General features: G+C 44.0%; 1 protein-coding gene across 8 annotated transcripts in view; it reads right to left on the reverse strand.

Annotated features, from left to right (window-relative positions):
- Positions 1-1521: 1521 nt before the first annotated feature.
- GFRA1 (GDNF family receptor alpha 1) overlaps positions 1522-23084 on the reverse strand; it is a 217126-nt gene continuing 195563 nt past the window's right edge. For 7 of the 8 annotated variants that reach the window (XM_063782157.1, XM_063782156.1, XM_063782155.1 and 4 more), the window contains 2 exons: positions 4730-4783; positions 1522-3704 (listed from right to left, as the gene is read on the reverse strand). In XM_063782157.1, coding sequence (XP_063638227.1) covers positions 3552-3704; positions 4730-4783 — 207 coding nt within the window. In that variant the 3' untranslated portion in view covers positions 1522-3551. The remainder of the gene's footprint in view (positions 3705-4729; positions 4784-23084) is intronic. The other variant, XM_054659934.2, reaches the window with a different exon arrangement.

The following is a 23084-nucleotide window of genomic DNA, read 5'->3' on the forward strand; positions in this document are numbered from 1 at the left end:
GGTCCACAGTTTATTGATTCAAATACATCGTGCATGTCTAACTGCATGAATGAAAACTTATTTTCCAAAAGACAGCTCCTCTGAGGCCACAATTTTGTAAATAATAACAACAGAAATACATTTCTGCTGAATTCTGAGAAAAGAATTCGCTAATTATATAAACTCCCACTGCTCTTACGTCTCTTTTCCCAGGCACTTTACATGGACTCCAAAATGCTTTGGCTCTCCCACTCTCCTAGTATAGCAGATGGAGTGCTTGGGAGTGTCTGATTTAGAGACAAGAAGGCAAGAGGGAGACGGGCGGCAGCTAGAAGCGGCCCATCCTCAGAGTGTATGCAAGATAGGAAGTGTCTGAATATGGACCAAATCAAAGGCTGAGGCAGCTCTGGGGGAGCCCTGTCTGGTGTTTGTTTGAGGAACTCGAAGACACAACTTCTAAGACGTTCTTACTACAGCACAAAAGTGAGTTAAAAAAAAAAAATGAAATGGAAACCACACTCCTATCACATTCTAGATCGTTTGCTATACTTCATGAAAAATAACCTATGTTAATCTCAACTTATACTTTTTTTATTACAGACTTGAAAAAAATCAGGTATGGAAAAATAAATATGTAATTGGCATTCTCAATTCCTTCTCTATATTGTGCGCTTCTTCCTTCATGTGCTCTATTAAAAAGATACTCAAGCATGTATCGGTCAAAAATATTCAACATCAAAGTGGAATGAATGTGCTTCTAATCAGTGTGGCAATACTGCCTTTATTCCCCCTCTCTTTCTCTCTGAAATAAGTAGGGCATGGCTAGATGTAATCAGGGAGTCACGGTCTGCATGGACCCTAGTTACTGTTTGTTTGGTTTCATCAAAATCAACTGCAATGAGATACTTCCTGCAAGACACCCAAACCTCAGCAGATAACCCCTGTCTTCAGTGGCACCCCAAATGCCTGGACTGAAGGACAGGAAGTAGCGAATCATTTTTGCTTTTAAGCATGCCAAGAAGTGAGACAGGTAAATGATTTAACTTATTGTGCTCCAGTTCTGGGGCAAATGATGGTGTTTTAGGGTCACCGTGTCAAACTAAGATCACACTGAATGGCGGAAACCTTGCTTTGATAAGAATCTCTCTAACGTGTTGTCCCTGAACAAGATGCTTCCCCTATTAATCAGCAACTGATTTTCCAATTGAGGATCTGGTAACTTGAATATGCTTTTATCACTGAAGAAAAATGAGATATTTGTTGGTGACCGATGAGGCTTTTCAAAATTTAATTTATATATTGCCTACCCATGCATTCTTCAATGAAGGCTGCCCTTGTTAGCACTGAAACTCCCATTTCCTCTTTGGTCATCTGAAGCTAATTAGAGCTGCTGTTACTGCAGAAGTAATCAATAGCTTTCTACAGTGGATCACATAGAATCAGATCCCTATGCAATTAGTCCAGTGTAGATACACAGAGAGACCTTAATGAAAACAAAATACACTCTGTAAGAGATATGCGCTCATAGATAACTGGCATTCCAAATATTTTGACACACTTAATGTGTTTATTCAAAGTAAGAGTCTTTATAGATCTTTTCACTAATTAAATACAGTTGGGTGTCTGCTGAATTTCCCTTGAAAACATTTTGAAGTGAAAAATGTCAGTACTGTACATTTGTGTTGATTAACATTTGGACACAAATATACTTTGAACACCAATAGAGCTGAAAGACTATGCCTTTATCTTGGATTTCATAGATTTCCCCTTCCCCCCAGTGACTTATCTTACAAGGCAAACAGCAGCAGGCAAAGGGGATCTGTAGAAATGTGCACCCTGGTTTCCTCCTCCATCTCTTCTACCAATGTGGGAAGAAAGCCAATGCTTCCCAGCACTTTCTCAAGGTGGAATCTCCTCCTCTTTACTTAATGTTGGAGAAAAGTGGCCACCAGTACTCGATCATTGTAGATTCGGAATCTCCCCATCTAAACCAGACTTCGAAAGTGCACTTTCGGGTCTACTTAGTTAAGAAAGAGAATAATGGAAGATGATATGTGGTTAGCAAAGCCAGATGCCTTATCACCAGGGTCCTGTTCTGCTGATCTGTGCCAACCAACTCATCTCACCAAACCTAATGTCAACCCTCTTGATCCACAAACCTTCCTTCTCTTCTAACATGGTCTGCAGTCTGTCACGGAGGACATGAAACAAGATGCAAGTAGATCCTTAATGACCTTCAGACCAAACTGCTCCAAACAGTGGCCAAGACATTGCAGTCAGGAGTAAACACAATCCTTAGGAAAAGAACTGTGCATCCCAGCATGGATGTGCTTCCAAAGAAAGGACAATCTGCCCATACCTCCATGTCCCAATCAAAGCTGCCTTTGTCAGATAACCTGAAAACCAAGGTACTGGATTGTGTCATGACAAGAGTGTCAAGAGATGCCGCAGAACATTTACAAGCAGCCACCAGTTCCCTCCACAGGTATGCACGCTTGCACTTCGAGCAATGACAAAAGACAATGCTTGTCTGTTCTGTTTCCTCCTGCCTGTCCACAGTCACATGATGCAGAACTTTCTGCTACAGCACGAGGCTTCTCAGAGTCTGCTTTTGACGAGCTGTATTTGTGAAGTTCATATCAGAGCAAACACTACTTATGAGGGGAAACAAGCTCTGTGTATTTTGTATTAAACCATCAGTAAAAAAAAGAGACAATATCATTACTTTCAAAATATAGAAAGCCAATAGTTGAAATCATTTAGTAAGTAAAATTTTTTTCTACATATAACCTCATATGTGTAAAGAGTATTAGAGCGACATTTCAGCTATATTGGACTTTTGTTAGGTAAAGGGCTTCTCACTCAGGTAAGGCTTAGGATTAGGAGAGTGTCGTTCAGGGATTGAGGTATTGAATCGGCACACTCATTCCCCACTCTCTATTTTGACTAAAAGATACTATATTTGGATGTGACAGGTGTTTTTTCTTTTGTACAAGAGTGCAGAACTGTTTACAGTACATAAACATCAGCGTGGAAAATGCTAGTACATATATAAAGGTGAACATCAGTACCAGTTGTTTCCACAAAGCCCACTCTTGGTAAGAATCTTCTTTGTGGCAAAAAAGCTTGGCATCAATGTAGGCTGAAATTTATATCATTAGAAATCAATGTTATTAAAGGAGATATGGGAGTTACCTTAGAAATATTAACTCCTTCTCTAGCTAGGAAAGGCCAGAAGTAAAACTGTTAAAATCATCATGATCATGATCATCATCATCATCGAAAACACAGCCCCAGTTTGCTTTACAGCCCAAGTTACAAACTGTCCCTTTAAAATACAGCATATCCCAAAGCCTTCTGAGTTTGGAATGGAGCACTGCATCAGGTTTTTCACAGAAGCCCCGAAGGATCACAAGAAGCTTTCTTAAAAGGAAAAAAAAAAATGTTCCAGTTGAATGGAACTGTTTCTCAACTGAGCTCCTAAACTGGAATTTCAGCTATACAAGAGAACAGGAAACAGATAACTTGGTTTTTGTCTTTTTACATGTCCATATTGTATTTTTTTAATGCAGCTATGATGTTTCTGTTAAAGATAAAGATAATAGGGTGGACAGAGCGGTTACCACCAGGACCAGCAGTGGGCTCAGACCACAGCTTGGAGGAGCAGCCATTGATTTTGTGGTTATGTGGCTGGAAGCACCGAGCCCTTCTTTTTCATAATTACCCTGTAAGGAAGAATGGTTTCATTATCATCCACTGCATGTCTTCATTCTACCACAGTATACTTTACACACACTCTCCCCCCGACTTCCCACTGGCTGACCCACTCACCAAAGCTGACCAAGATTTTACCACTGAGACTTACATTCACGGACTTGTAGTTTTATGGGAAGAAACCATGAACCTGGGTTAGAACCAGATACTTTTGATAAAGCGTCTGGCCAATGCTTACTGCTTGCTCTTCCATTAGGAATTATTAAATTCATTTTGGGGGAAGATATCTGAGTTCAGGTACCCCTGTCATTCTTTACCCCTCTCTCCAGGGTTCCATGTTGCACAGGTAACTGACAGCATTGGAGACAGGCAGAGCAGCCTCTCCCTGCATGAGCCAGTTCAATCCCAGATTTTATAGATGAGGAGTTGGAGAGAGCAAGAGCTTGCCTTGCTCGTTGCTGGGAGAACTAAACCAGAACTCTGGCTTCTGGATTCCCAGCCAGCACAGCTGTCCTTCCCCAGGGTAGAGTCCTCCATCCCTGTCACCAGCACCTGCTTAATCCCATAATGCCACCCTCCTACACAAGAAACCAGGGCCCACACACAGCAGAATTATTGGTCTCCTCACCTGTAAACTGGAGAGAGGAATGTATCTGCTCTAATCTACCCATGGGGGCCTGTGGAGGTCAGAGGCACCACAGATAGAGAACATCTGGTAAGCAGTGAGATTTGCTATGTATCGTCTCTGTGCTGGATGATTTTACATGACTGTGATCACAGAGAGGCTCGGGGCCCTGGAACACTTGTATTAATCCTTGGACAAAGATTCCAGGTCCCATGCTTACTTCCAACTTTGTGAACTGGAATTCAAAGTCTTCACCTTGCTCAAAGGGCAGACGGTCATGGAGGGTGGCTTAGATTTCTTGTGGACTGGATACCTTCTTGTCTTTGAATGCTTTATATGATACCCTGCCCCCAGGGGCCCAAAGGCTATGTTTCTATAAATGCACGAAGCCTCCAAAAGAAACATACTTACATTGGAAATACAGAGGTGTGTATTGCCCGACACATTGGATTTCAGCTTCTGTGCCTGGAGAGGGACAAGAAAAAAAATGCTCAAACATAATACAGAAGAGTAATTACTGATGATCCATCAATCAGCTGTCTAGGGCAATGCTCTCTGATAAATATGTGAGACACAGCTGTGAGCTCCATATATAATTGAACATTTTCTAGTAGCCATGTAATAAAGAGATATCAGGTGAAGTTAATTTTAATAATATATATTATTTAACCCAATATATTACCATTTCAAAACGTACTCAATATTAATAAGATACTTTACATTCTTTTTATCCATACTAAGTGTTCAAAATCTGGTGTGTTTGGCATGGCACATCTCAATTCAGACTTACCCCATTTCAAAGCCAAGTGGCTCCTGAAGGAGCAGCCCAGGACTAGGTTACTAAAGAAAACGTTTTGAAGTAACCCCTCATTTCTTAAAGTTAAATTTTGGGAAGTACCTCCTTCTAGGTAAAAACGTTGCAATAAACATCTGCATTTATTAGTGATACAGACAGAGACCTTCCTGGGCTTGTTTGTTTGTTCATTCATTGCTTCAGTCAACAAACCCTTACTGAGCACCTACTGTTTACCAATGCTGGGTATATAGTGATGAACAAAAAAGGACCTGGTCCCTGGGTTCTTGGGGCTCCTCTCTAGTGAGGAAACCACTCACTAGTCACTGTTTAGGATCACATAGAATCCGGGGCTAAGGCACAGGACAGGGACCCTTTCAGATGGGCCTCCTCAAAGAATCACACAGAGCAGTACAGATACTCAATCCAGCCATTTGAAAATGGCTTCCCGAGCAGTTGCAAGGGGACTGAGCTGTGAAAGCATTGAACTCCCTGTTTCTCCTCAACTGGAACAACCCTCCACTGGGCTTCTACCTGACAATTTCATTATAGGAAAGGTCCCATTGCTCAAATAATTACAGTGAAAATGCGTGTGAAAACTGACCTGGTACAACCCTCCCATTTTACAAAGGAAAACAGAGCCCAGAGAAGTTAAGTGACTAATTCAAGGTCACACAACAATTTACTTACAGAGTCAGGATGCAGACCCAGTCTCTTCAATTCCTAAATGAAAATGTGCTACCTCCTGCATCACAGTGGTTCTCCCCAAAATCCATACAAACAACTCCCACAATGCTCCTTCCTCATCCCCAGCAACAGGAGCCGTTTGGCACTGACAGACAGAGAGCTTATTTGTCAACGGGCTGAGCCCTGGTTAAGCGTTACACTTGAATCAAGGAGGACCTGGGCAACCAGCTCTGTGTGGATGGCACTGGCAGGCTGCCTGTTGTGACTTCTGCAACTCCTGGAAGACACGCTAAGCTAAAATGACAGCATGTTCACCCAAGGAGTAATTTATTGACCATAATGCTACTTGGGAGGCATCATAATCTTTACCTATATTTGCATATGCCAGCTGTGAATATGAAATAGAAACCTTTAAACAAGCATCAAGAATAAGACACTGTGAAGAATCCCTGGGCTGTTCAAAGGTCACTAAATGTTATGTATAAGAAGATCAGAGGGGAAATTGGAAGAGGAATTGAATGTGATTCAAAAGCCTACTTTTAATCTATATTAATAGCAAATCTGGTCCACTGCATTGTCACCTACAGAGAGTAATGTGTAGTGCTCTACATGTTTTATTTCTGTTCAAGTTTGGAATTGTGCCCAGATACCAAAATGGCCCTAAAACATCACATTCTGCCTTTTCTAGGCCATAATCTACAAAAGACATAAGCCCTTGCTAAAGGCCTTTGCATAACTAACAAATTTACTGAATTGCACAGGGAAGGCAGCGTGATTTCTAGACTGGGATGCATTATGTCCTCAAGTTCTTCCTATGCTCGTGGCCACAGCCAAGTTGCACCTGAGTGTCCTAGACCACAGTAGCTTCTAAGAGTTCCAAGGGCTGGGAAGGCCTCCTTTCTACTTTGTTCAGTATGGTTAGCACTAGCAGACAGTGTTTTATTCATTGTATACTCAATCTGTGACACTCATTAGCTATACTGCAGGAGTATAATCCTACCATTATTAAATGATTAGAAAGGGGTTTTCATCAATGGACTTGAAAAGGCCTCTATCTTAACAGGTTTTCTTAAGTGGACTCTGCCTGCATAGGTAGATTTCTGACCCTCATTAGTCACGGAGGGTTTCACACTACATTCAGAATTTATAAGCTTTCAACCAGGGAGACACGCACAGGTGTAAACTCCAAGGATCTTGTCTTCTACCTGGAAATGGCAGGCATAACTTCAATTTCACAGGAAAATGCATTTAGATCAGCTCCAAGTCTGTGCAGTCGCCAAGTTCTTGTTCCCCCAAAGCGGGTATCCCATTGGCCTCTGTATAAAGGAAAAGCTCAGTTTCTGGCCTTGTCTCCGTGTAGTCCCATTGGCTAAAGCTGGAAGCAGCACCTCTCAAGCTCATCTTGCCTAGGGGACCATTCCGATTGGCATAACTGGAAGAACTGCTGAGTCCAAGTAAGAATACGCAGCCAGATCCCTACAGGGGATGCTCTGAGAAAATGCCTTCTCTCCCTTTAAACATCTTCCCAACCCACAGAGGCACTCAGCACTCCAGAGGCTTAGCAGTCCACACACAGGCCTCTAAAGACACTGCTTACATTGTGTGTTAACAAGCTTCCTACAGAGCGGTCTGGGTGCTCGGGAAAGCCCTACAGCAGCAGAGGTTGAGCAGAGAGGCTCTGGAGTTCCACCTAAACCTGGCACAGGCCACTGTCAGCTCTGTGAGTCTGATTAGCAGAATCAAAGGATTGCATATAGGTTTGAGATCTCTTTAAATCTCACACCAAATGAGATGAGGGCCAGAGTGTGTCAGCTGTTTAGACTGGATGGGGTCAACAACAGACATCATCAGGCTGGGAGTCCAGGACCTCTCACAGCGGGCATGCTGCAGAGAGGGTCAGAGCCTGGGATGTAGACCTGTGAACTTCTGGCTAGTTGCATGCTTATGAGTCCTGTATGCAGTGTGAACTTCCTGTGACTACTGAGGGTCAGAAATCTACCTCTGCAGATCCAGAGTCTACGTAAGAAAATCTGCGTCTTAAAACCCACTTTGGAAGCCTGAGAAACCTGTTATTTCCACATTTTAAAGGCTTTTATCCCAAGCATTTCTGAAAACATCATCAAGCTATCACTGTCTTGCTAGTCAGGTATGATAAATGCAAACAGATAAAATTGCAGGGCGTCTCCCGCTTTCAGCTATCACAAAAAAGTACTTACACACTTTAAATGCTGTCTCAGTTGCTGCAAATTGGGACGTCCCAGGAAAATTAGAAGGAAAAAATAAACCCCAAACTCCTGAGACTTTGTAAGGTATAAGGTAAATTAGAAACTGGAAAAGCACCTTTTATTCCTGAGCTACCAACTGGTAAAACCAAGGGTGCAATAATAGAAGGGCTGGCACAGTGTTCAGGGGCCCTTCAGTGAGCCTCACAGCCCTGATGATTATGAGAAATGCAGAGAGCCGACAAAGAGCTCAGCCAGCCGGTACCTATGCAGACACCATGCCTTACAGTTTGTGGTTTTAACATGATATGTCTTTTAACAAGAGATGAAGAAGAGAAGATGCGTTTTATTTTTCGAAAAATCAATTCAAACTATTCTTACAGTATGTTGAAAAATGAATTATTTAATCCTTTTTAAGAAAGGGTGTTTCTTAACTCTAATTTATAGCTATATGGTTTAGGGGAAGCTGCCTGACTCTAAGTTGGGGGAACACCACCACTGAAATATAGTACCTTGAGGTTTTCATCTTGAGAACAGGAAGATGAAAATTATACTAGAGAAGCCTGTCCCCAAACCAAACGCCTTCCCTACATTCTGGAAAACCAGGGAAACCTGTTTTTTAGGCACGTAAAGCTTTGTCTCTCCAGCAGCTGTTGCTCTCATATTATAAAAGTGTCACTGGCGGTAATCCCCAAGTCCAGGCACGTCGCATAAATGAATTTTCAGGGCACTGTAATTGTGGGGGGACAGACCTCGCCAGTCCCTGGCACCAGAGGGTTAATAAATGCATTAGAGGCTGTTAACCTCTGTTACCTGGAGTCAGAGCAGTGCCTCTCCTGCTTTTTACCCCAGTGATTAGCATTTGGAAAGCCTGCCGTGGTGCCAGCAGCTTTCCTGTGCAGAACGTAGAGATGCACACATCATTTATAGCTCTCGGCCCAGTCCCTACGCGGGTTCTGCCCACAGCAGGCTCTCCCCAAGCTCTGGGGACAGGTCAGGCTTGCGAGCAGCATGCTCACTCTGATTATGGAATTGGAGACTTAGAAGTGCACTCGCCCAGAGCCTGGCCTTGCTGCCCCAGGACTCCATTTCTGTAGAGAAGCCAGTATTTAAGCTCCAGATTTTAGGCAGCTGTCAGCCAGCAGGGCATGGAACATTTCTCTCTCCTCCTCCACGCATAAGAAAAGCCAGTTTCTGCTCTGCCTCCAGAAAATAAAACCAGGGGAAGTTGCCCAATCCAATAGCAACAGACTGTCCAGTCTGCAGCCAAATAGTCATAATTAATGATGCTCTGGTTCTTTTCTTCCTTGCTTTACTGATTAGAGAGATTTGCTATATTAGGAACCTGTTTGCTTAATGACAGAATACAAGCAATAAACAGAGAAATACACAGACTGTAAAATGCAATCAACTTTGCTCTCCAGCACTCACTAAGTACCTAGCTGCATCTATCACACTTGTCAATACCCGTTTATTAGCATACGAGTCTCTTCTGCAGCACAAACTGGACCTTTGCTAGGGAAAACCACTGTATGAGTTCGTCCCAAAACAGTCCAGAAGCAGAAGTCCAGAACTCAAAGCCATTTCTCAGTTTAAATCTACATCTTTTATGTTCCTTTGTAAGACAAGCCATGGGAAGAAGAGTATGTACCTAATTGAGGTTAACTGAGCAGAGGAACCTGCTTCCAAGTAAGCATCATTCACACTGTATTTTAATAGATAGACTCACCTGCTTACAGACTTCAATAGGTAATACTTACTATATAACAATTCTATTGTGTACGTGATACCAATTTGCCCAAATTAATTTCTGTATATAAAAAGAAGACAGAAAAAAGAAGCTCCTTGTTAGTGAATCCAAGCTAAGTAACGGTGGCCCACCTAGAAGTCTGGAGCCTTTTTTTTTTTTGGCTTTGGATTTTGCCTATTGACATCTGGGATTGCTGGGAGAAGTTTTATTGCTGGTCTGGTCCCAAGCAGTTGGCCAGCCTTTCGAAAACATCTGCCACTCTCTATTTTGAAACTCACCTTCCTGGAGGTTTGCTTTTCCTACAGACTTGGTAACAATCACTTGCAACCACTGGTCTGAATAATGTCCAGTAAAGTCAGCTGCGTAAAACAAGTGGACACATAAATAAAACCTGCTCTGAGCCTGTGGGCTGGGGTGTTTTTCTTCCAGAGCCTGAGCTCAGCAACGAAGGGATCCATTTCCTCCAAGCTTAATTCTGCCAAGCCCCAGGGACCCTGGCCCAGGCCAGGAAGAAAACCAGGGGCTGTGAGGGCAGCCAGGGTGAGGCTGGGCGAGCGTGCTTCTGAGAAGGGGCTGGAGTAGCCCTGGGTGACTCTTCTACCACTGAGCCTGGGACTGTCTGGTCTCCTCTACCTGCTCCCCCTGAAGACGCTTTGTCTCTGTGTTGCCTGAACCTCAGCCAGAGGCTTTCATTACATTAAACTCTTAGAAGGCCTTGTAAAGGTATTTCACTCAGCACAGGTTTCAGAAAGGCCCAGGGGTGCCAAATTTCATTAGTCTGGGCAGGTCGAGTCACAGGATGAGGGACCTGCAGTCATACTTTCTTATTCGGAGGAGGCATAGCTCAGACAGTTTGGGCTACATTTAGGTGAAGCCTCCAATAATGGGTGCATAGTGAGTTGAAATAAAGCCAGATTCCAGAGGTCTGTGTTTGGGTGTGGGGATCCCAGCCTTGAAGCTGACAGACAGGCTCCAGCAGTGAAGGTCTTAGATTCCTGGCACCAATGGGACAGTCAGAGTTGAACTGTGCAATTTAGTTTGAGCTTAGTGCCAAGCCTAGATCAGAAACCCTCTTGTTTGACCTGACTGGGGACTGGGCCCATAGGTGGTCAATTGGGAAATTAAAGAGCAAAATCACTTAGAAATGGTATGTCTATATGAAACTTTACCATCTAAATATCACTCCTTTACTGATTTTTGGATTATGTGACCAGGACCATCTTTATTCTATTTTTTTTTAAAGAGTCTATTGATTGGAGTTCCCTGGCTTATGTTTTGCATAAGCCACGCCTATAATTCCTGGTCTACAGTTCCTGGTTTCAGTTTCCTAAAAACAGGAGTGACGTTTGACACCCGCAGAAGAATCTCAGTACACAATATTCCTGTGTTTTTATAATTGCACTCGGTCCTTTATAGTCATCTCACCCACACCTAATCCAAAGGCTTTTTTTTTGTTTTCAGGAATTTGCCTTTTCAGATATATTCAACTTAGTTTGCATTGAAGCAATTGTCCTTTTTCTGTGCTCCTATTTCAGTGATTTATGTAATACTTAGCAAATGATGTAAGCAAAAATACCAACTACAACCAGCACAAAATATATTTGATGCCTGTTAAGCCTGCATCCCAACTGGAGAGAGTGAGGGGCACTTGTGGGTAGAAGAAGCGAAGTCCACTAGTGTGGCCCGTGGAGTGGGTCTTGTGCAGTAGCCAGTATGTTTGCAGGGAAAGGGACAGGTTGGCTTCTATGGCGAGCTGGCTAAATGAGTGTCAGTTAAGAGAACTTCTGCTACAATTTAGAACTTGCTCCTGGTACTGGCTTGACTGATATGCTATGGTAAAAACAGCACAGGTTGGCCAGGCACGGTGGCTCACTACTGTAATCCCAGCACTTTGGAAGGCCGAGGCGGGTGGATCATGAGGTCAGGAGTTCGAGACCAGCCTAGCCAGCATGGTGAAAACCCATCTCTCCTAAAAATACAAAAAATTAGCCGGGCATATTGGCGCGCACCTGTAATCCCAGCTACTCAGGAGGCTGAGGCAGGAGAATTGCTTGAACCCGGGAGGGGGAGGTTGCAGTGAGTTGAGATCACACCACTGCACTCCAGCCTGGGTGACAGAGACAGACTCCATCTCAAAACAAAACAAAACAAAACAAAAAAATAAAAGAGCACAGGTTACAAGGTTCCTACTCCTAGCTTTCCAACCATCATCCATGATTCCAGTCATTCCTGCCCTACTGTCCAAATCACAGGGTTGTGAAAATCTAATGTGATACTCTAGATGGAAGTCCTTTCAAAATTCAAGTTGCTGTGGACAATCTCTTAGCCTCTCTGTGGTTGATGGTCATTCTTTGATCGAGGCATAAGTGGGAAATGCAAAACCTCACGCTAATCGGGCCTGCGAACTTTGTGTTGAAGAGAACTGGCTTGTGATCATCTGTGATTCCTCAGATTTAAAAATGAATGCAATGAAAGAGACACAGTCCAGTAAGATATATCAACAGTCCTCCATTAGCTAAGCATTCCCTCGGGCTTCCCTGTCAGTCTCCAGCGCACCATAAAAGGATGCCTGCAGCTTTGTACTTGTAATTTAACACTAATGGCAAGATGGCAAGGAGTGCTGCGTGCAGACTCTGTCTACAGCATAGAGCTTCACAGGGTGCCCTGGCTGGGCTTACTTCTTCTTTTCATACCTTCACAGGATCACCTTACATCTTTTTTGCTTTTCCCCACGCTGAGGCAGACACAGGTTGCAGAAATACATTAGAGAACTGTTTGTTTTCATTCATGGTTAACTTGCTTGATTAGTAAAATATTCAGACAAGAAGCAATTATGAGCTGTATTTTAGAAAATTATGCGCAATTAACAATAAGATAATGACAAAAATGTGTGAAAGACATTTTGAAGACGTTTTGGTTTGGGGTGAGGGCGGCTGTTTTGTATAGCGAACATTCAGCATTAATGGTATAAAGGCAGCTAGGAGGGACGGCCCTAAAATGAAACATTTGTTTTCTCAGAATGTGCAGTTGGGAATGCAAATGTGCAAGAGCAACAGAAAAGATTCATTGTTGTCCCTGATGAGAAGTGCATGAAGCCTATCTCATCAGACACGCATCCTCATCACCATCAGATAATATTTATTAAGCCTCTCATTCTCCTGTGCATTTATGTGCAGCTGAGTGCGGCCCCGTAATGGCTCTGTGACTTATGGTGGTAACTAAGGTTTGATATAAAACACCACGGTTTGGAGACATAACGGACCAGGGGCTTTTGTTCATCCTCTGGTTCAGAAGACAGAACATGGTTGGTGTTGCAAAAAAACAAGGTAAAAGCAAAAAACCTTTAAAATTTTTTTAGAATACGTGCTTTTAGAGAAAAATATTCTAGAAAGTATAGGAAAACCAAGTAGATGAATAGTGATGATGACTGTGATCATTACTGTCACAAATAGCCTTCACCGATGATGATCCCATCTGCCTTTTACCAAATACACCCATTGCTGAAACTACTTTCTGAGGGGCGTGCTCCCCATTCGTATGGGTCAGGAACAGGGGTTCCGAGAGGTGATGACTTGCTCAGGTTTCCACAGCTTGAAGAGGCTGCGCTGAGATTTGAACCCAGTCACTCTAACTCTAAAAATCAATGCATATTGACTCCATGCTAGACAGGCTGTCCATTATCTCCCATATCTTACATCAACCCTCAGAAACAGCTCATTATCCTGGTGACAGCTAAGGAAGGTTCTGAGAGGTGCAGTCATAAGCCCAGGCTCACACAGCCAGCATGGACAGAGACAGCTCAGGCAGCACAGACTCAACAGTCTGAAAAGGAATACAGAGCCCAAGGGTGTCCTCCCAAGCTTCACCCCAGAAACCAGGAGCAACTTCTACAAATGCAGCTTCTGTAGGAAGTCAGAGGTCAAGCCAGGCCAGGAGGTTTCTGCTCCTCCAAGATGCCAGTGGTGAGTGCCTCTCTGAGGTCCCTGCAGCAGAGGGGCAGGCAGGGGACAGCCACCCTGGGGAAAACTCCCAAAATGTCGACTCAGTGCCCACTGTCTTGAGTTTCCTCTCCAGAGAGTCTCATTTTCTTGGGTTTGAAATATAAGGGGCAGAGAGGAGGGATGCTCTTGGTTGAATTTTACCCAATAAGAGAACCAGGGCTGTTTGCTTCCACATAAGGGAGTTCCATGGTTCAAGAACATGCAGAACCTATTATTCAGGGGAACATGGTTGGCTAGAAGTCCTGAGGATAAAAGGTCAGTAGGGGATATAAGAAATTGGATTTATTTATAGTATGTGATCTAAGTGTGCTCAGAGGTATTCTCACAGGTTACCCAGAACAAGAGAGCATATTTATAGCCAAGATAGTGCAGACGTCCTATTCCTTTTTATTAAGCATGTTTATTACCCAGCAATTGGGTTAAGCAATTGTCCAAGGGCTGAATTACTGTCCTTCTGATGGGCTGGCCTTAGTGCCCTCTGGACCACAGGTGCAGGTGGCCTAATGGCTTTTCCCATAATGCACTGAGGAGGACCTTATCTTCCCATCCTCTCTCTAAGTCTTTCTCGTTTTTTGAGAATAGTGGTTTAAAAAAAAAAGTGCTTAGGAGAAGACATCATAAACGGGTGATCAAACAATTGGTCTATTTTTGCAAGGTAGCACACCTATATGATGCTCAAGTTCATTTCTCAGATGAATTTTGGGGTAAAGGTCACCGGATGCCGCCTCGGCACAGGCTCCTCCTATGTCATCATCAGCAAAGACCACCCAGGAGAATAAAATAATGGTATAAATGTTACTGTCCTGGAGGCTGAGTTACTGTGATGAAGGATTTAATTTGTTTAATAATTATAACACTCCTGGGCAGTAGCATTTATCATTCTCATATTTTAGATGATAAATCCAAGGACCAAAGAGATTAAGCTACTCTCCATCTTAGCCTGCAGAGGGTTTGAATTTTATTGTATCAAGAGGCCTGGCCCTTCAGCATCTTCTCCTAAGTATGATAGTCTCCTTTTCTTAAAAAATCAACACTGGAAACTAACCACCCTGCACTTGTTTGCATGATCACTTGTCAGGCATCAGTACAATTGATGCTGTGTTTTGCTTGAGCTCTATTATCTTTTTTTTTTTTTTTTTTTTTTGAGACGGAGTCTTGCTCTTTCACCCAGGCCAGACTGCAGTGGTGCTATCTCGGCTCACTGCAAGCTCCGCCTCCCGGGTTCACGCCATTCTCCTGCCTCAGCCTCCCAAGTAGCTGGGACTACAGGTGCCCACCACTGTGCCCGGCTAATTTTTTGTATTTTTAGTAGAGACGGGGTTTCACCATGTTAGCCAAGATGGTCTAGATCTCCTGAACTCCTGACCCACCCACCTAGGCCTCCCAAAGTGCTGGGATTACAGGCGTGACCACCGCGCCCTGCCAAGCTCTATTATCTTAAAGTGAGCGTCGGACTGGAGCAAAACAAAGGATGGTATTGCCTCCATTCTCCATGGGACCACAGAATCACTAAGTGCTGTCCACTACATAGTACTAACATAGTACTGGAGTACTATAACATAGTACTGAGGTGTTCTGGGATGAGGAATAAGAGGAGACAACAGCTGAAGCCCAGAGCTAATGCCTGTCTGAAGGCAGCAAGAATGTCTTCCAGCTGTGGCATCTTTGCTGAGATGACTGAAACCTGCCAAAAGATATCCAAATGGCAGGCACGGACAGGCTTACATTGTTCCCAAGGAACACCAAATTTCCACAGAAACACCCTGGAGCCAAGCTGACAAAGATGGGTCAGACGACTAGAGAACTGAAAGAGAAACAAAAAAAAGGAAGCCTGTGTCATTTCGGGGTGATAGAAGAAAGGGGTTCTAGGCGCTGCAGGTGACCTCTTCCCAAAGTATTTACCGGGTGGAGAGTTCAAAATCAGCCTGCCCTTTGTTCACATAAAGGTACCACACTGCTTATAGCACAGAGTGGTAATGGGCCGTGAACCCCAGGTCACCAGACTGCACCTCAGAAACAGCCCAGCCACATGGGACTTCCTTTGACCTTTTCTATTTCTGTGTAGCAGAAACATGGCTCTGAGCCAGAGCTGGTTCGCTCAATAATCACACTTGTTTTCAAGGGTCCTGGGACCTAATTCCCCATGGTGTGCTCCCTAAGCTATGTGATAACTGCATTTGTATCCCTGGGCCACCGCTTTTACTGGCTTTTGTTGCCTCAAAACATACCCATGGCAAATTCCAGAAATGTAAGTAACATGAACTATAATTCCAATGACAACGAGATCATGCCTTCTTCCAGATGCTATAATATATGATAACACTTGTATTACTCGTAATGAGAATATATAATTAAATTGTCAGGTAGGGCTCCCTTTCTGCCATTCACTTTATAGAATAGTAAACTATGAGTTATTTGGATGTATTCATAAGAGACTTTCTAAGAGTTAGGAGCTGGGGTTCAGGCAGTGTGATCAAGAGGCCATCTGTAAAATGAAAATCTTCTCTGGAGAGAACCAATTTATCGCCTGTTTAAGCTGGAGTTCTCCTGGCCTCACTGGTGTTCACCTAGTGCTTGGAAAATAGGCTTATTCTAGCTATAGGAGATTAGGGATAAAAGAGTTTTTAAAAAGAGAAAAATTATAATTTAGAGATACCGCACTGTATGTGCTTAATTGAGAGGGCATCTGGCTGCATTGTTGCTGAGAAAAATAGATCCCATGACCTGCCTTTGTTGAAAAGGTGACATCTGGGTTCATTAAAGGTGTGCAATAGATTTTGATAAAAGCTATTTTTCTAAGTCATTAAATTGGTTTTTAGGAACTTTACACTCTCCTTCATTTGAACAATTATTAAACTATAAAATAGAATTGCACAATTGCTAAAACCGTAATCTGAAATTTTACAGCCAGCTATAAAATGCTGTATTATTAAACTATACTGAAGATGCTCAAGCCCATTACAACTTTTAAAATGAATTGTAAAACCCTTTACTGCTGATAAAATAATCTTAAATTACAGTATTATGTATTCTAACAATATGTTGAACCAAAGTTTGCTACAATGCAAACATGCCAATCACAAAGAAATCATTTTTTGAATTAAGTTTGCAGAAGCTGGCAATATGATAACAGCTGCTTCAGCAAGGCAGCCCAGCACCTGATGTCGGCAGGCTGGGGGGGACAGCTTGTCCTCCATGGCAGCTGCCTTTTGCCAAGTTCCTGCAACCACAGAACTAAGAGTCAGCTTCCTATGTTAAAGTCTGCACAAGCGACACTTAGTAGGGCCCCGGAGATTAAGAAAAGGCTTGCAGGAACAGCACTGTTTTCCCTTAACGTCTCCCCATGAGTGAGATTTTGTAAATGCAAAATGCTTAGTTACGGAATAGCTGCCACTTACATGTATGATACCTAGGATGGAGGGTGCCACACATATGTACCTATCATAAGGCCTGGCCCCCAAGATTAAATTCCTATTTTTTGTACCAGTTATACCCTGCATGTGTCCATTTCCAATCGAGTTGAATACACAATTGAAAATGTAGTTGAGCATGCTGGCTTGTATGGCAGCCTTAACAGGGTAATACCCAATTTTGAGCTCTGAATTCAAGCACTTTCTTGGCTGAAGGGCTTTGAAAATGCTCTATAAGCGGTTATTATAAAAGGTGTTTTTACAACAGCCTCTTTTCTCCCAAGGCTGATGTGGGTGGATTCTGGGATGCAGCTTCCCTCTAAGCTCAACTGCTGGCACTTGGAGCCAAGAAGATGAAGTCCAAGGAGGTCACTGGTAGCCTGTCCATGCTGGGAGAAGCAGGTTCACCACACAGGGCCTGGAACCACTTGGCAGCCTGGTCCAGAGCTCTGTGATAAAGCTTCCAGGAGGGCCCAGAAGGATGTAGTCTAGGTGAGGGGCCCTGCAGCTTAACAATTCTGCTAAGGGAAGATCCCCCTCCAACAGCTCATTCCTCCTAGAGTGGGGAAATAAACTCAGCCAGAGCAGGAGACCATTACGCAGAGAAAACGCTGGGTATAGCCAAGGTTAGATATAGCCAAGGTTTGGATTTTTTCTATGTGACAAAAATAACAGCGGGTGCTAGAAAACAGTCCGTATCACACAGAGACGATGAAAATGTCACAAAGACCATAAACCAAACACCACAAATAACACGCAGCCCCAAGACCATTCTCTTAGATAAAAGGCCCAGGCAATGGTATCCACGTTGCTACAGTCATTTAGATTCTATGCCTGTGCTATGGGCTCAGCGTTGACATGTCTGGTGCTAGTTTTCTAATCCCATTCAATCCCACCCCTCCTAAAGCTCCTCCGTCCTCAAAGCCATGTGTGAGAAGCCTGACCATGGTTTGGCACAACACTTCCATCCACTATGGTCGTTGGGCAAAAGTCTCCTTTGAGATGTTCTCTGCAGGGTAATCATCCAGCGTGCTGGATGCATAAAAACACCAGAAGGTGATGGTGTGAGGATGAGACACCAGAGGTCTCTCTCTCCTCCCTATGAGGATACAGTAGGAAGGCGGCCATCTGCAACCTGGAAGAGAGCGCTCACTGGGAACCCAATCTGCCCACACCTTGACCTTGAACTTTCCAGCCTCCAGAGCTATGAGAAATAAATTTCTGTTGCTTAAGCCACCCAGTCTACAGTATTTTGTTATGATAGCCCAAATGGACTAAGACAAGTAGTAACCACAGCTTCCTTTCCTTGTCCCTGCCTGCGCTACCTAGGAAAGATTTGGTCCAATGCACCAGTTTACACTTATATCTCCCTATGCTCCTTGCTACAGAAGGAGGAAGAAACATGAGGATTCTCAAAAGCCCCCATTTTCCTTGTTAGTGTAAAGGAAAAGGGGGTCTCTGAGGCACCCTTCGCTTCGGGCAGTGATTGTCAAGCAGGTGCGCTTCTGCCCCCTGGAGACATTTGGCAATGCTGAAAGGACATTTTTGGCTGTCATAGTTGAGGAAAGGTGCTACTGGTATCCGGACGGTAGAGGCCAGGGATGCTGCTAAACACCCTACAAGGCACAGGACAGCCCCCTGTAACAATGTTGCAGACCAAAATGTCAATAGTGCCAATGTCGAGGAAGCCTGGCCTGGAAGAACCGTTCAACTCACAGCCAAGAGGTTACTGGACAATCCTCACTGAAATCGACAGGGTTGGCACAGGGGGGTGTGCAGCCCACCCTCAGCAGAGAATACCAGGGGAAGCAAGTGACTTCTCATGAAGAAGCACCTATCTCCAAACTCCATTTCAAAACCCCCACTCTAACAAGACCTCATCCTTTGTCTTATCCATAACAAGTTCCACTCCACACACTGGAGCTCCACAGGCCACAAAGACCAGAAAGCCTGCTGGAAAAAAAGGCCCTATAAAGCAATGCCTCCTGAGTCCCATAACCCAGCCTGATCCTTCAGGGCACTTCTCTGACACTGAAGGTGGGACGAAGGGGGACAGTGATATCCAATTGCTGGGCCGAAAGCCCCTTGAAACTTACAACTAATAAAAACTTACATAGTACCATTTTTGAGCTGGGCACCATTCTGAGCATGCTTTACACTCACAAGCACATTTAATCCGCAAACATCCCAGGAAGCTCTTCTACTGTCATCTGCATGTTAAAGATGAGGAAATTGAGGCAGAAAAGATAAGTAATTTGCCCAAAGTTTAATGGCTACTAAGTGGTGGAGTGCACAGTTTCAACTCCGGCTTCCTTATGAGAAGTTTCACAGTGCTACAAATTGGGTGCAGTGTATACTGCCTGGGTGATGGGTGCACCAAAAATCTCACAAATCACCATTAAAGTACTTGTGTAACCAAATATGACCTGTTCCCCAGTAACCTAGGGAAATAAAACATTTAAAAAATAAAAGAAGTTTCACGGTGCATCTCTAGAATTAAAATTATATTTTAAAACAACCAACTCTGATGAGGCGTTGTTATATAATTAAGAATTTGACTGGCCTTTGTCCTTGGTTCCTGAGAGATAACCTCTAAATCCTTGGAATTTCTTGAGTGCCTGTTATTCCTGAGTTCTTTGGATCACACCTGAGTGTCCGAGTAATGGGATGACTCAGGATTAGGTCAGGTTACCACAAAGACCAACCATGGGTCACAGGGTTGGGACTTGAGCCACAGTAGGTCAGCCTGACTTCCTGATCCTCATGGTGTGGGGAGGAGGGCTGAAGACAGCCAGTCACGTGGTCAATGATTCAATCAATAGTGCCTACTTAATAAAACTCTAACAAAACTTTGGAGACTGAGCTCCGGGAGCTTCCTGGGCAGCAAATACATTAATGCAGCAAGGGGGTGACATGCCCTAATTCCATGGGGAGAAGGCAGAGAAGCTCTCCATTGGAAACCCCCCCAGACCTTGCCCTAGGCATCTCTTTGTCTAGCTGGTTCTGATCTGTACCCTGATAATAAAGTTGTAATCTTAGGTCTTGCAGCACTTTCCTGATTTCTGTGAATCATTCCAGTGAAATGAACTTGAGGGGGTCATAGGAACCCCTGGATTTGTAACTAGTTGGTCAGAAGTGCAGGTGGCCTGGGAACCCCAAAGTGTGGCTGGCATCTGAAGCAAGGGCCGTCTTGTTGGGGACCACGCCCATAACCTGTGGAGTCTGACACCCTGAGTGTTTAGCTCGGAATTGAGTTGTACTGCGGTCTACCAGTTGGTGTCAGAATAGGCATCATTACTTTTCTTTATGCTCATTTATGAACCAATCTGACACTTCAGTCTGCCAGATGTTCAACAAGAATTTAGGGACTGATTTAATCTATAGCGATGAAAAATGTTACCCAGAAACACAATGTTTAAAGTGCTCTGGTTTCGGTAATACAGTGTAGCCATTTATAATGGGGGCAGGGAGGAACACTGCTTTGCCCTTGCTCCTCTCCTGATCAAGTATCTCTGTGCCTCGGGTCTCTTGTCTGAAAAATGGGAATGATAACAGTACTGACCTTCTGAGGTTACTGTGAGGATTACTCAGGGGAGGCACTGCGTATGCATTTGTTTTATTAATGCCTGGCCATAAAAAGCTAGGGTGACCTAAGTTATCAAAGCAAATTGTTCTGGGATCTGTCATAGAATGAGATGGTTTATAATGTTTTCCAAAGTGGGGCTTGGGGACTACTGGTGGTATACGACATCATTTTAGGTAGCATGCAAACTTTATTATGGTTTTAATTTTAATATTTATATATTGATTTTAATATAGAGAAAGCACATTGAACTCATGCTTTCACATATGTTAGTAACAGCTTCAGATGAGTCTCAAAGGCAGTAGTGTGCATATAAATAAGTATAGCTCATAATTGAATTTAAAGACAAAGATGAAGCAAATAATAGGATCAGTGGAGTGCAGATATGGCAAAGACTGCAAAGTCCTGGGATTTGAGGCTAAGAGGCAGGACTAGTTCTCAAATACCGTCTTTTCTGCAACCAAGAATGTTTCATGTTAACAACTGCATCACCTCTTCCTAATGTCAGCATTGGTTAAAGAGATGTGGCAGGGACCGTGGCAGCTAGTTCCACTCTGGTCACCAGGCTGGACCAAGATCTGACCAGAGTGGCAGCTCCAAGTCACAGCTCCAAGAGGCAGGTAAGTCAGATGAAGCTCCCAGGAGATGTGCGGAGAGATGGAATTTGGATCAGTTCTAATCCCTCAAGACCTAGTCCTTTTATTGCCTTTGGTTTCCCTTCCTTCTTGGCCTGGTGTCCAAAGAACATTCTCCCCCTTCCCCTCCTCCCTGGGACTTTCCACCAAGACCACATCTTAGAACTGGCAGGATATCATTCAGCTCAAACCGCCCCTTGCTTTTGTTTTTTGTTTTTTGTTTTTTTTTTGAGACGGACTTTTGCTCTTGCTGCCCAGGCTAGAGTGCAAGAGCGTAATGGTGCGATCTTGGCTCACCACAACCTCTGCCTCCCGGATTCAAGTGATTCTCCTGCTTCAGCCTCCTGAGTAGCTGGGATTACAGGCATGTGCCACCATGCTGGCTAATTTTGTATTTTTAGTAGAGATGGGGTTTCTCCATGTTGGTCAGGCAGGTCTCAAACTCCTGACCTCAGGTGATCTGCCGCCTTGGCTTCCCAAAGTGCTGGGATTACAGGTGTGAGCCACCACACCCAGCCTCAAACCCTTCTTATTAATTAAGAAGACACAATACAATCTAAAGAGCTCCATCTTTCTTCCTCTGTGGCCCCCCTGCTCCTGAGAGCAGCTCTTCCTTTCTGGCTCCAGCCTCCTGTGTCAAAATCTCTAATGCATCTCACCAACCATGCCAATAGTGGAGGCCGCTTCCCCCAGTCCAAAGGTCAGCCTGTTGTTGTGCCTGGCTCTTTGCATACTTGCACTGTTCTTTATCCCTCACAAAAAACCAAGAGCTCAGTGGTGTTTTACAGCAGAGATTCAGGGTAAAAACCAAGCAATAGTCATGGAGCCACAGGAGGCGAGCCAGGATTCTCACTCAGGTCCAACTAACTCCAAAGCTCAAGCTTTTCCCGGAAAACCAACTCTTAGACTGTTAACCATGGGTGAAAAGGAAAGTGCGGAAGAACTGCTCTCAGGGTTACTTCACCCTACTTGGAGGGGTGGGGTAAGTACAGGGGGTGAACCCCCTTCCCGGAGCCAGGAGTCTGGTGTGGAAATAAGCACCTCTCTTTCCTCGCTTCCATCTTCCCAGGCCTCCTCTCCTCCCAGTCTATCATCCTGTGCAAAATCCCAGCACCCTGGACTGGCTCTCAAGCGCCTCTTCTCTGGTGGAAGATTAACGGGCCGCCAAAGCACCCCATTGCTCTGCTAGCATAAATTGCAAGAAAAACATTTAGAATATTGATTAAGTGCTCCGTGCTAGAAGATTGAAATTTACCTCCTGTATTTCCAGGATTAGCTGACATAATGGGGTCAGTCTGCTGGCACAAATGATTTACAGAACACCCATTGGCAGCTTTCCTTTTAAAACTCGACACTTAAAATTTTCACTTGGTCACAGCCAGTGGAGTCCTGGGTATTTGGTAGGCTTGGATAATTGCCTTCCCGCCGCATCTAGACTTTGGGGGTTTGCCCCCACAAAGAAGAGTTTTGAAATCATTTCTGGTCTGGTCTGGCCCCATCTGGAACAAATGGACTTTGGATCTGAGGAGATACTGGGGCCGTGGGGAGAGGGTGGAAGGGACCATCTAAATATAGATTATTTTCAATATTCAAATGCAGAAGATGTAGGAGTTAAACAGATTAGGTCTGCCCTCCATCCCTCCTGCCACTCTGCAGACATTAGGCTGCATCCTACAAGTACCTGT

The sequence above is a fragment of the Pan troglodytes genome, chromosome 8, assembly GCF_028858775.2.
Source record: "Pan troglodytes isolate AG18354 chromosome 8, NHGRI_mPanTro3-v2.0_pri, whole genome shotgun sequence".
Classification (NCBI taxonomy): Eukaryota; Metazoa; Chordata; class Mammalia; order Primates; family Hominidae; genus Pan; species Pan troglodytes.